This window comes from Thunnus thynnus, chromosome 5 (genome assembly GCF_963924715.1).
Source record: "Thunnus thynnus chromosome 5, fThuThy2.1, whole genome shotgun sequence".
In the NCBI taxonomy this organism is placed as follows: Eukaryota; Metazoa; Chordata; class Actinopteri; order Scombriformes; family Scombridae; genus Thunnus; species Thunnus thynnus.
In genome coordinates this window covers 22,045,591-22,058,716 of record NC_089521.1, presented here as the reverse complement: position 1 = coordinate 22,058,716, position 13,126 = coordinate 22,045,591, and the positions used below count along the sequence as shown (strand labels likewise).

Here is a 13,126-nt window from a genome sequence, read left to right as displayed (position 1 = left end):
ATCAAACCAAACCGCCAAAGGTCATGGTCAGTATTCAAATATGACCAATCAAAGGAGCGTACTGTCTATTCCATCCCCACCTCCAAAGTCTCAAAAGTCAACTTGACGAGCGAGCGAGCGTTGAGCAGTTGTAAACATATAGGGGGGGTCGGGCTAATGCTTGTCACAGCCCCATGCTCGCAGGACTACGTCTGTGCAGGCAGAGCAGAAATGCTCTCTCGCGAGGATGCTTTTCTGATACTGTGCTGTGTCCTCGTATAATGTGCACACGCATGGTTTTATGTGCGTGGGTTTTGTGACGGATTGAACGTCATAGAACCGTTCCTTTTCAATGACAGCTAACAAGACAAAAGAGTGTTTGAGCGCCCACCTTCCCCTTCCTCACCCTCATTTCTAGATCTCCTCCTAATTGCTTCTACAAGTGGCTTCAATCAGTCTGGGACTCCACAGAAGAACCACAGGTAGCACAGATGTACCAAAAGAACAGATATACAAGTGTTTGCAAACAAATGCACATGGTGCACAAGTTTAGACACACCTTCCCATTCATTTGAATGAGAAATTGTGTCCTGCATACATATATATATAACTGTATATAGACACACACACATACGCAGCATGCCATGACACGGAGAAACAGTGTGCCATTAGATCCGCAGACATGCATCTCCTCAGGGGAATACTTTGGGAGGGGGGCACACATGCAGTAATTAAAGCAATCTCCAGCTGTCTGACTCCCACGGGGAGACAGTATAAAACACTGCAGCTAAAAAACACACCACATACACACACACACACACACACACACACACATACCAACACACCAGGATACGTTCACACAGTGCTGCATATTTGCATGTAACACACAGATACACCCGTTTACAGCAGCATCCATACAAAAGGAGTTACACACAGTGCTATGGTTGTTAAAATATGTGTCTTTGAAGGTAGCCGTTATTCCATATAGACCCCCATGCACACACACGCACACACACACACACAAACATACTGATTGCCTCGAGGCTGTAAGTGAAGCAGAATAAAGGAAAAGAAAGGAAGAGACACAACAGTACCTCTTTGCATTCACCAGAGAAAGCTATTAACCATTCTCACCTCTGTTAAGTGCAGCAAAGCATCCGGTACATTATGTAGTGGTGTGGACTGTCATGTCTGAGCAAGAAGAATAAAAAGTGGGGCACAACTGTGTTTTGTGCAGTCATGAAAGCATGACTTGGTTCATGTCTAGGTATAAGAAAGGGTTTGGTTTTGGCCTATAGTCAAGCTGCACTGTGATAGTTGCAGGTATCATTTCTGATATTATTGATTATTTCTCAATCGACGAATTGTTAAGTCTAATGACCAAGTCTGAAATCCAAACATATTCTATTCCTAGAGATATGAAACAGAAAAGCAACAAATCGTCATATTTAAGGGTCTTGAACCAGCACATGTCCTGCATTTTAGTTTGATAAATGACTGGAAGGATCAATTAGTTGTCAAAAAATGATTGCTTTCTTGATTTCTGTTAATTGACTACTTTAAATTTAAACGGTGTGATCAGTGTGTGTTCTCATGGATCTCTGCGTATGGGTGTGTTTTCCTCCACATCCTCTGCTTCCTCTCTTCTCCTCTATTCCTCTCCTCCAAGGCCTCCCCTTCTCTTTAAGTGGCAATTTACAGCCACCCAGAAAATGAGTTCTTCTGGATGCCCACGTCACTGCACTCTATCACACTCCTGCTAGTGATCTGTTACCAGGAACACTCCCACAATATTGCCCATAAAACTGCTCACTGGCCCCATATTAATGTAGTGGCAGACCAGCTCCAGCCCTGTGAAGGACATAGGATGTCTGTGGCTGTAATTTAAACACTCATGGACACGACGTGAAGAAAATGGCCCTAGTATCAATCAGGGTAGTAGTACTACAGGCAAGGGCAAGACATTACATTATTAAGTCTAATGTCATAACACCATATTTTTATTTCCGTGTTTAACTTGTAAAATGATGGGAGCATCTGTTATATGCTTTTCTTGGGAAAAGTCCATTCATATAAATGAACACAGAAACATAACTTGACAGACAAAGACAGCCACAATTTTCTGATGAAATTTCCCCAAGATGATTTTTTTGCTTTTATTGGACAGTTGACAGTATACAGGCAGGCAGGAAACAAAGGGAGAGAAAGAGAGATTTGACATGAAACAAAGGTTTCCTGCCAGAATTGAACGTCCCGCTGTGAGTATGTGGTGTGTTCTTTAATCCTTCAGCCACCAGGGCGCCTCATTTTCTGAAATCTTGACCTCAAGAGTAACAATACTGGCAATTCAGTGCTGGAAAATATGACATGGCACCCAAGGTGGCCCTGGCTTTGGTCACAAGGGCCTCGCCTGTTGAATTTGAGTCACGTCACTGAACGCCGGGCAGGCAGCTCTGGAGATGAGGATATACTGGTGAAGATGGGAGCTGTGAACTGGAACAGGGTGCAGTAAGTGTCTGTGTGTTTGTATGAGTAGCAGTCTCCAGCCAGCTGGAGTGTGACTGGCTGACTTTGATAAGGTCAGCCGCAGGGGCCCCTATTGTCATACAGTCGTGGCCCCTTGCCAGCCCCGCTGTCATCAGCACTGGCACACTGCTGCTCTGTGGTTTACATTCATGCAAACACACAGCACATACATAGACATACACAGAAATACTGAGGAAACACACAATCCTCGTAAGCTGACACACGCTCAACAGTAAATGTGTTTGCTGGCAGACAAAAAAGCCGGTAAATCTGTTTGGCTCCGTGGATATTGTCTAAATGGCAGCTCCACTTCAGCAAATTCCCAAGCTGAATCCTCTTCTGTCAGTCTGTCCATAAAAGTCTGATAGTCTATCGTGTCCCTCCAGGAATTCATTGAGGGATTTTTGCGAGTACTGCCAAAATGTTTAATTTAGTTGTGGTTTTTGTGGAACACTAATGTGAAATTTGCAATGTCTTTCACATCTTTAAAGAGGATGACTGCGAATAAAAAAAAAGAAAAAAACTGCAGGGATTTGTTTACAGTTTGATTTGACTATCCAAGATTTAAACAAATATGATGATAATGCCATTACATGATAATGGTTTCATTTTTTTTATTTAATTAGAGACACACTGGGTTGTTCTTGATGTAGGAGTGTGAGAATTACCCTGGTCAGATTTATAAATATTGCCATATTTGGAGGTGAATTTCTTAAAGATCTTAGTAACTTAGTGCTGTGCTGCTGTGACTTTGCATTGGGCAGAGTTATTGGAATCCTCCCCTTTCCACTACGCGTCTCCAGCAACAGCTGCTAATTGCATTTTGACTGATTATCAGCATAAGGCTGTAAATCACCAGCCAAGAGAACTAAAGGGAAATAGAGTTAGAGGGTGTTACCAACAGGGAGAGATGGAGAAAATGATGAAAAGTAACATAGGACGGAGAAAAGAGGAATGAAAATAGGAAAAAGGAGAGACTGAGACTACGTGGACCAACCAAGCAACATGTAAGCTTCAGGAAAACTCTGAAAATCACCCGTCAAGTATCCCTGAGCAACTACTGTATTTACTGTTCTGCATAAGTACTGTTGGAGTGTGTTGCAATAGAAAACAATCCAGCCCAGTCGCCAGAATAAAATGTTGGCATTGTATGTTTCTGCAAACCATAGATATGTTTAATCTCTACGTTTCAGTACATTTAATATGCATCATATCAATATTTCTACAATACGTATCATAGGGTAAGTGATGTAGATGACAGATGACAGATGACATCTTCTGTATATGAGCTTACTTTCATGTTAGGAGGAGGTGGGTTGGGTGGTTGGCTAGAAAGTCAGTTACATGGCAAACAGCGTCAAAGCAGCAGACCACTGCTCGCTTCCTGTTTCAACCGACGAAACCGGTTATTTAACCAAGTAAACCAAGACGTCAGGACATTCGTTTTTCAGGCGACAAAACCAGGTATTTTCACCCAAACCATGATCTTTTCCTTACCCAGACTAAGTGGGTTTTTTGCCTGAACCTAACCAGACCTTAACCACAGCATTATCACACCATAAAAAATAATTATTTAATGGATAACGGCCATTTAATGTGGCATTAAATCACATGTGAAAAGCTCAAAATGCGATCAACATTGAAACGTAGAGATTCAGCATATCTGTGGTTTGCAGAAACGTATAATGCCAAAGTTTTATTCTGATGATTGGGCTGAATAATCACAATAAATCCTGCTAACACCATATTTGTACTATAGAGAGAGTGCATAACATGTAACATCATACATGTAATGTCAGAGAGGAAGAGCTTCTCTTTCACAAGAAGTGTGTGTGTTTATGTGTGTGTGTGTGTGTGTGTGTGTCTGGTCAACCATCTGCACATTTTCCAATGAGAAGAGGATCAAACCTACTGAATGAGAGGATGGGGATATTTCCGTTAATTCTCCGCAGGATAAACACACATACACACACTTTCACACCTGCCACTGTACAGGTCGTGTCAAGCAAGGTAATGAGGAAATAACCACACACACACACATGCTATCTCTGCCCCTAGTTTAACCTCTTTCCAGTCATCCTGCATGCTTTCTCTGACAGGATGGCCTTATTAACATCCTTTCTGTGGCTCCAACAGGGAAAACACTACCCATGATGTCAGCTGATAAGCCTCTCTCAGGATTACTGGGTCAATATGGGGCCACACAACATTAACGGATATTATTGTCACAGTTTACGATGTCCATGTCTAGTTTAGACGTTTGGCAGCTGTAAAAGTCCTGGTCTGGACCACAAGGCTGTTCATCTGCGATATCTGTCTTATTCTCTCTTAGCCACTTTCTTTTATTCACAGGACATACATACGAACACCTGACTTACAGGAAGTTGACGCAGCCAGTGCCAGGCGGTGGGGCGATCCAGACAAAGCTGAAACTGGTGGAGGGCTGGTGGCTCACATGAGAGGCAACCACACTGCAAACAAATTGGGTTCCACCAAACTGACGCTCTGGCATCACACCTGGAGGAGAGAGGAGAAGAGAAGTGAGAGACCAAAAAGGATCATTGAGAGAGACAAAAAAACAAAGAGAAAGTTATCTGGTGTCGCCTTTATGACATTTTACTAAAGTCTACTGTAGTTTTACAGATGAAATGTGTCCATTTATTTTACAGCATTAAAATCAACTCAGAAAGACATATAACTTGGTTGATGTACAGTATGTTAAGAGTAATTTATCACAGTAAGTGTCATGTCATGCTTTTACCTTTCTAAAAGTTACATTATCATTGTGTGGTAAGCCCATTTATAGCATAGTGATATTTATAGTCTGCCAATAGTGTGCATTCATAAACTACATTGTCAGAAAACCACACCCAAAGACAAACAATCACTGAAACATAGATGTGGTTCAAAGGATTATATTTAATTTATGGCTTCTTGCATTAAAACACTGTTTTTTTTCTCAGCGCACTCTACATTACCACTGTCACTTTTACAAAAATAAAAAAAACACACAAAAATTAATGTTCTCCGTAATGGATTACCAACAGTATCTCAAGCGAGTAAGCTCGGGTTGATTTTTATATGACTAAAATGAAAAACAGCAGGCAAAACACATTAATATAAAAAATGGCATGCTGTACAAGATGGTTTGCAACTTGTGTCTGCATTTCAAATTAGCATGACAAAGTGAACTAAAAGGGCAATAAGCAAGACATTATAAAGTAACGCTTCTCACAAACAAGTCAGAATGAGTCAGCAAGTAATGCATAAGGACAATTAATTTAACCAGATATAATAATAGAGAGCCAAAATGACCTGTGTGATATAAGAGATCATGGATAGTGAGAGCAGGGGAGAGTAATCAACATCTACCAATCTTTGACATGTTGCACATACATACAGTATACTGATCTGTATGTTGATCTACTGCTATGCTACTATTACTTTTTTCATCCTTTGGCACTCTACGGTTTTCTTTTTTTCCTTTCATTACTTCCTGCCATCCGCTCACTGTTCGTTCATCATCTCTTCTTCACATCTGGCTTTTCATTGTTCATTCTTTCTCCTTCTTTTCTCCCTCCTTGTGAGCTGACACGACATAACAATGCTCTTATTAATGAGCGTCTGTGTCCGGCTATGATTGCACCGATGGAATGACATCATGTCACACAATCTTTTGTTCATATCACAGAGGGCAAGGGCAGGATGCTGCCAGATTCATCAATCACTGCGCAGACATTCAGAACGGTTTAATAATTTACTGTAAGTAAATGGCTTTGTAGTGTGGGTGAAGAGCCGTGTCGCTAATGCAAACATAACTACAGTAAAGATTTGCAAAGACAAGTGTGCATCTCCCAGACAGAAGATAATCCTGGGCGTTTGTCATAATTCTACAACACTGAGTCAACATAGCGTGGTCCAGTGCACACAGAGCAAACACATTCAGCCAGTTTAAAAATGTATGTGATGTCCCATCCTTGTATGAAGATGTGCTCTGAGCTTGGTGCTCTGGTAGCTGGCCTCTGCTCTGTATCGCCAGCAAACACAACCCTCTCCTCTCCTCTCCTCTCCTCTCCTCTCCTCTCCTCTCCAATCTTACCCTAAATCATAACTCAACTCACTGAGAACATAATCAGCAATGATTAATAACATCGGAGCTTTAATATCCCCTGAATCAATGTGCAAATCATTATGCAAAGACTGTGTGTGTGTGTTTGTGTGGTTCAAAACTAATTATTTAAAGAGAAATAATTCCTCCCATTGCTGCCTGTAATAATTTTAACCTCACAGATTGCATCCATAAATATACACAATGTTGACAGCACCATAAATGTTTCTGACTCGGCCAGCTTTGTGTGTGCGTGTGTGTGTGTGCCAGTTTGTATCATTGCATGACATTTTTGTTGATGTGTATGTGTGTACCACAGCACAAACAAACCTAGTTATCATTGCTGTCAGATGAAAAATTAAGAAAAACAGGCTTGTTTTTAGTTTGAGTACCATTCATGTATTTGTTTATCCTGTGAGGTTTCTTTAACCCAATAGTTGTACATTTTCTCTCCATTTTCTCTTCCTGTAGAGAAACATCTAAGTCTTTAACTGAAGTTCAAATTGAATAATCATCAAAGCTACATGATTTACAATGTTTTCACATGACAACATATTGTGTCATTATGTGTGAGTGCATGCAGCGTGTGGGCCTTGTGTGTCGGAGTTATGAGGTGTCCAGCATGGCAGCCTTTTACCATGCTAAGGAGCTGCTGGTGTGTAATAACAGACTGAGATGTAATCACCCACTAATAGTACTGCTGTTCTCCAATCACCTCGGCTACAACCTCTCCACGTAATGGCCACGATTTACTCCTAAGAAAATGCATACACACTCACACAGAAAAATACACATAAACACACATTATTGTCTGGGGTTATTGCAATGTTGTTGTTTGCCTGTGCAAAGATCTCCTCAGCACCCTATCTTTACCGCCGACATACAGAACAACAGAAATTGTTTCCGTGCTGCTCTCAGGAAAGCATCCATTGACATACCCATGCATCTTTATCTCTTTTTAACCCCTTCTGACACAAAAGAGTGCCATTTCCAGAACAATTTCATTGCTGTTATGTGTCATGCAATTACTACTGCATCCAAGGCAGGCAAGACAACAGTTTTGGCACTAATTGTCCCATTTTGTGGCAGAAGAAGAGAAGGAGAAGTGCTACTGAAAGTCTTTCCCACCACATTGTCATGGTGCAATTTGAGAATCCCTGCAGATCTGCATAATTCAAGCTTAGTTCTCATGGTAATGGAAACATTATCTGGAATGCTACGAACAGGAAGTGAGAAACATTGATGGAGTGTGATGGAGCACCAGACTAAGCAGTAGCGATAACAGAAGGAGACAGTAAAATGTTGTGGCCAAATAGAACAGAAACAATGAATCACCCATTCAAAATACTCCTTCAAAGGAATATTCACATTTACAGTGATGTCATTCTAGTGTTTCCCTAATAATTGTAGTAGCCTGGCGGGCTGCCAGGCCAACGAGAACCAACGCCAGGCCAATAAAATCTTTTTTTTTAATGCCAAAAATACAACCAAATATCCATTCATTTGGAAATCAGCAGCTTTTGGAAGCCTCTGCGAAGCACTGTTCCGAAACCTGAGTCAAACTCCGTGTTGTTGCCTGGGAAACTCTTGTTAGCCTAGCTCCTTCTAGGAATAGGGCAGTGCGTAATGTGTGTGCATAGCGAGTGTGAGAGAGCGAGTGGCAGAAAAGTGACAGTGAATGCGAGCGGAGCAGAGGAAAAGTTTAGCAGTAAGTTGTCAATATGGCAGTAAATGTACAGTACAGTTAATAAGTGCTGCAGCTTCTCAAAACCAAGAAAAGTCTTGTCTGTTATTTACCCAACTGCTGGAAAAGTGAAGGGGTTTAGCAGCAACAGGTTACCCTAACCTGACCAGGCTCACTGGCCAGCCAGGGAAGGTGAACTGACCTTTAAGGTGGACCAGCTATTCTCATTTTAGTGTCAATCTCAGCCACTCCTAAACAAAGAAAGGAGAAATGTCTGGCTGCTGACTCTCTCCTGAGTTAGTTTTGCTCAACGCCACCCCCCCCCCATCATCACTGAGAAAAAGAAAGAGTTGGGTAGGGCACCAACAGTAACTTTAGTGTGAGACAGAGTGGTTTTTCATTTACAGTGATGACAAACTTCTGTAATACAACCCTAACTAAATTACCACCGGCTACTGTAACTCTCACTCAAATAGAAAAATGAGCAAATATTGGACGAAGCGGAAACAAACATAGAATTCAATGTTTGAAACAATATTGAGCATAACATTGTGAGAATTAGGAAAATACAGTAACAGGGAGAGGAGGCAACACAGAGAGAGACAGGTAGAGAGAGGGAGGAACTGAGGGTACAGCTACAGAAAAGCAGAGAGCAGTTAGGCTAGGGTGAAGATGAAAAGGCAGACTGAGGCACTCCAGGACACAGCAGCACTGGGACTCAACGCCGCTCACAGAATTTCTATTCCCACTTGAAAAATACACTCAGGCGTAAAAATGCAAATAACGAAACTAGTCCCTTTCATGTCCGGGTGTGGAGAGAGAGAGAAAAAAATCACTATTATTCAATGAGATCCAAATCCCAAATGTTCCAGTTAAGCAACAAGCTGTAGTGAACCTAGAAAGAAATGAAAGCTCTGACATTCCTGGCTCTGTCCAGGGAGATGAGCAGTGAAAGAGACACAGCCTGTTTCGTCATTGTAAAATGCAAATATATAACAAAGTCCTTTCTGTGTCACCGACTGCAAAAACTGTTCATTCATTTACTCTTTGCTCACTTGACCTCTGAGTTCTTCAGCTAGTGTTTGTCAGTATTTTGTGCTTAGTTTATCTCCTGTTCTTAAAATTGTGTCACTTGTGATCCCTAAAAATTCTTCAGATCTTCATATTAGTAGCAACTGTGTTTATTAAAAGCCAATTATTGGTTGATTCAATAAGAGGAAGAACTTGTCTATACTGACATTTTCGGGGTTTAGACTTTTATGTCTGAAAATGTCTGACACTTAGTTTTTAGTGAGCGCATTTTATCCTTCAAACGCAAATTCTTGTTCTACACATCTGGACTCATTATCACACAATCAGCCGCATGCAGGAGTCTCCTAATGAGCTGACAATGGCACAAGTTGTAGCTGCAGTACAAATGCCACTGGTGATGCATTCATGCTGCATGTTTGATAAGTATCACCAGAGGCCGCTTCTGATTCAATAAGCCACCATGGGGGGATCTCGGGGGGACTGTTGCAACCACAAATCCACAGTCAAATGCACACATGCAAATAGATGCATGCACACAAACACACGCAGTTCTTTCACATGCAGATTGGGCACTTATGAGCTGTCAGCAATGATTAATGGCAAGGGAAGATGACCTGCTAACTCCCACGGTATGACTGGGCAGAACATGTTTCATTAATATGAACCTGCACACACACACACACACACACACACACACACACACATATATCCACGCACACACAAAAGCCTATACGCCTATCTCGGGCATGTCCACACACAAAGTTACTCAGATACACAGAAACATAGGAAATGGGTGTGTCAGGATTTTAAGGGTCACATGTCACCCCGATATCAATCTCTGCTGGTAATTGTAGTCCACTTTTAAAGCGCCCCACAAATAGGAAATGGGAAGTTGACCGCCTCTTTTTAATCACATTCAGTCTGACCATGTCTTCAGTAACAAAGACTTCCCCACATTTTTGTTTTGTTTTTCTTACATCTGGTCCTGCTTTTTTAAATATGTAAACACTTCAATTTACATCTGTCTGTCTCCTCTTTAACGTCTCTCTTTTTGGATACAGCATTTTTATCTGTCTTTATATCTCACTTTGCAAATAGATGGAGTGAGAATTCTCCCCGATGGAGCAGATGGGCAATCGGAGGCTCAGCCTGGCAGCGACTTCACACTGTAGGACCAGCAGGAGCCGGTCTCACTGGCATTAGAAATGATAGTTAGGCTTTGTGGCAGAGTTGTGAGGATATGAGAGGCACCATTCAAATTGATGTGCACATTTACCAGAATCATTCAGAGTTTATACACACCATTTGACATCTGGTCAGTAACAAAAAGCTACTGCATTTTGCACTTATTGCACAACTGTCCTTCAGCAATGTCTGGCTTGGGGACCGACAGGAAACTATTAGCTTGAGTGATTTGTCTTTATTTGATTTAACTGTATCCATTCCCAATAAATGTGTTCGAGACACTTTTTCCTGCTACAGTTGTTCCTTCTACTCTTTTGCAGGGAAGGGAGTCAGAAATGCACACACTGCTGTTCAGTTCCTCAAGGCGAGAGGAGTGCTTGTTGCCTCCTTTCTACCTACCATACAGTAAATATGGTGAACTGGTCCAGCTTTCCCTTCACTGTTAATTAATTTATGTACACATTAATACAGAGCACACACACACACAACTGTAAGCACATGCACACTTTCCTGACCCCGTACACATGCACATACACATACAAAAGCAACCACAAACAGAATAATAAAATGCATGTGTATGCATAGCAATTTGCTCAGAGCGTTGATGAAAGCCCCATGCAGTAGCGTAATGTGCTGTAAGGAAATTAGGTTATTTGATTTTTGTCTTGGGAATTTATATGTATCACCATTCACTATATACATTTTGATTAAAAACGGAGAAGTGGGTCTAATTTAAAAAGCACAGATTAATGTTTATGATGCACATCTTTTGTCCTCCAGGCCTGCTTTGTGTGTGTTTGTGATGTGTGTGTGTGTGTGTGTGTGTGTGTGTGTGTGTGTGTGTGTGTGTGTGTGTGTGCATACACAGACAGATAATAGCCATATAACCAACAATCATTCTCCCACTTCTCACTCAGACTTAGAAATTCAATGTATACCATCTCAGATAATTTGGAGAGCAGGCATTTCATGTGGTAATTCTTAAAAACTGTCATAAACCTATTGGAGCATTAACATGTGTTATTAAAAGCCTGTGAATGTATGGGAATCTGTCAAAAACCAGAATAATGCTTCTGTCAACATGTTTCAAGAGAAGGCCACACAATAGCGACATAAATGATACATCACAACAGTACTGACAGCCTGAGTAGGGACCCCATACGCTTTGTGCTGCTGAATGATCCCATGCTATGTTTGTGTGCGTTTGTGTGTGCCTGTTGCATTGCATTCACCCCTTCTTCCCAACACCATCCTCAGCTGGGCAGCTGGACCGCTGCAGGGCCTCATGGAGCATGACAACCTGACTCTGGTTTGCCATTGGCTGAAACGGGCATCTATCTTAACATCTGCCAATCACACTGCCATAGAAACGGGTTGGCAGCATTGCGGTGATGGCAGGGGTCCGGCACAGTGTTGCCAGGAGGAAGCTGTGTGTTAATATGGGTGGTGAAAGATGCCAGTGGCCAGGGGAAAAGGGGGTAAGAGACTCTGTGGGAAAATGTGAGAGGGGGGGGGGGATTTGCCACATGAATGAAAGAGAGTTTAGCAGGCAGTAAAGGACACCTGGAGGTCTGCTGAGCTGGATATGTGTGTAGGTGAGCATGTACGAGAGTGTTTATGAGAGACTTACTGTGCACATGTTTATATTATTATGTTTTTCCATGTGTGCACAGTGTGTTCAACTAAATGTTCTGTGAAAGAAGCCATTTGTGTATAAATAAAATGTGCGTATTCATACCCCGGCTCTAAGCACCTGACCAGTTTTACCCATATGCTTACATTCACAGAACAATTGCTCTTTCATTTAGGCTTCCATTGTATCTCACAGCATCCGTCATCCATCATCCATAAACTCCTGAAGGCAAGGCCACACACCCACACCCACACACAACACACACATAAATACCAAAGCTAGGGCTTATTGTAGGAGCTGCCAGAATGACTCTAACCAGCTGAAAGAGAGAAAGTACTGTAGAGAACATCATACATGAACAATACATTTAAAACATAACTTTTACTAATTTAATAATTGCTTTCTTCTGTAAAATTTCACATAGATGTTGCACCCATCAAGACCAATAACTGAAAACTAAAAGTATAAAGGAAATAAAGATTTGGTTTATTGCTCGCGGCTGCGTACTGCTTCTTTTCAATGATCAAGAGCTACAAGTCATACAAGCATGAATGATAAATGGAGTACACGAACACTACTGGAGCATAATATACCCCCCTGAACTAATGTGTCATAATTGAAATGAATGTTGTTCTGAATCAAACAAGTGTTGTGTGTTTTGGAGCCCCACCCTGTATGATGGATGGGACTTCTACATCTCTACACAGCCCTGCTATTCATCTCAAAGGCACAATCACATACTCACACACACACATTATAGTAGTATATTCAAATATGTGCATGCAAGCCCACGCTAAACACACAGTAACAGTTAAAAGAAAATTCCAGTTTATTACAACTTGGGTTTTATTTCAATTGTTTCTCAGTAATGGCAAAGGAATTACTGAAATCAGATACAAAACTCAGTCAGGCGATCAGACATTTAGTAAAGAAGCCAACAGATTAGTCATATTATCTAAACCAATCTATTTTAAGAGTA

General features: G+C 41.4%; 1 protein-coding gene across 2 annotated transcripts in view; it reads right to left on the bottom strand.

Annotated features, from left to right (window-relative positions):
* reln (reelin) overlaps positions 1 to 13,126 on the bottom strand; it is a 107,406-nt gene that overhangs the window by 57,351 nt on the left and 36,929 nt on the right. For both annotated transcript variants that reach the window (XM_067590131.1, XM_067590132.1), the window contains exon 3: positions 4,884 to 5,022. In XM_067590131.1, coding sequence (XP_067446232.1) covers positions 4,884 to 5,022 — 139 coding nt within the window. The remainder of the gene's footprint in view (positions 1 to 4,883; positions 5,023 to 13,126) is intronic.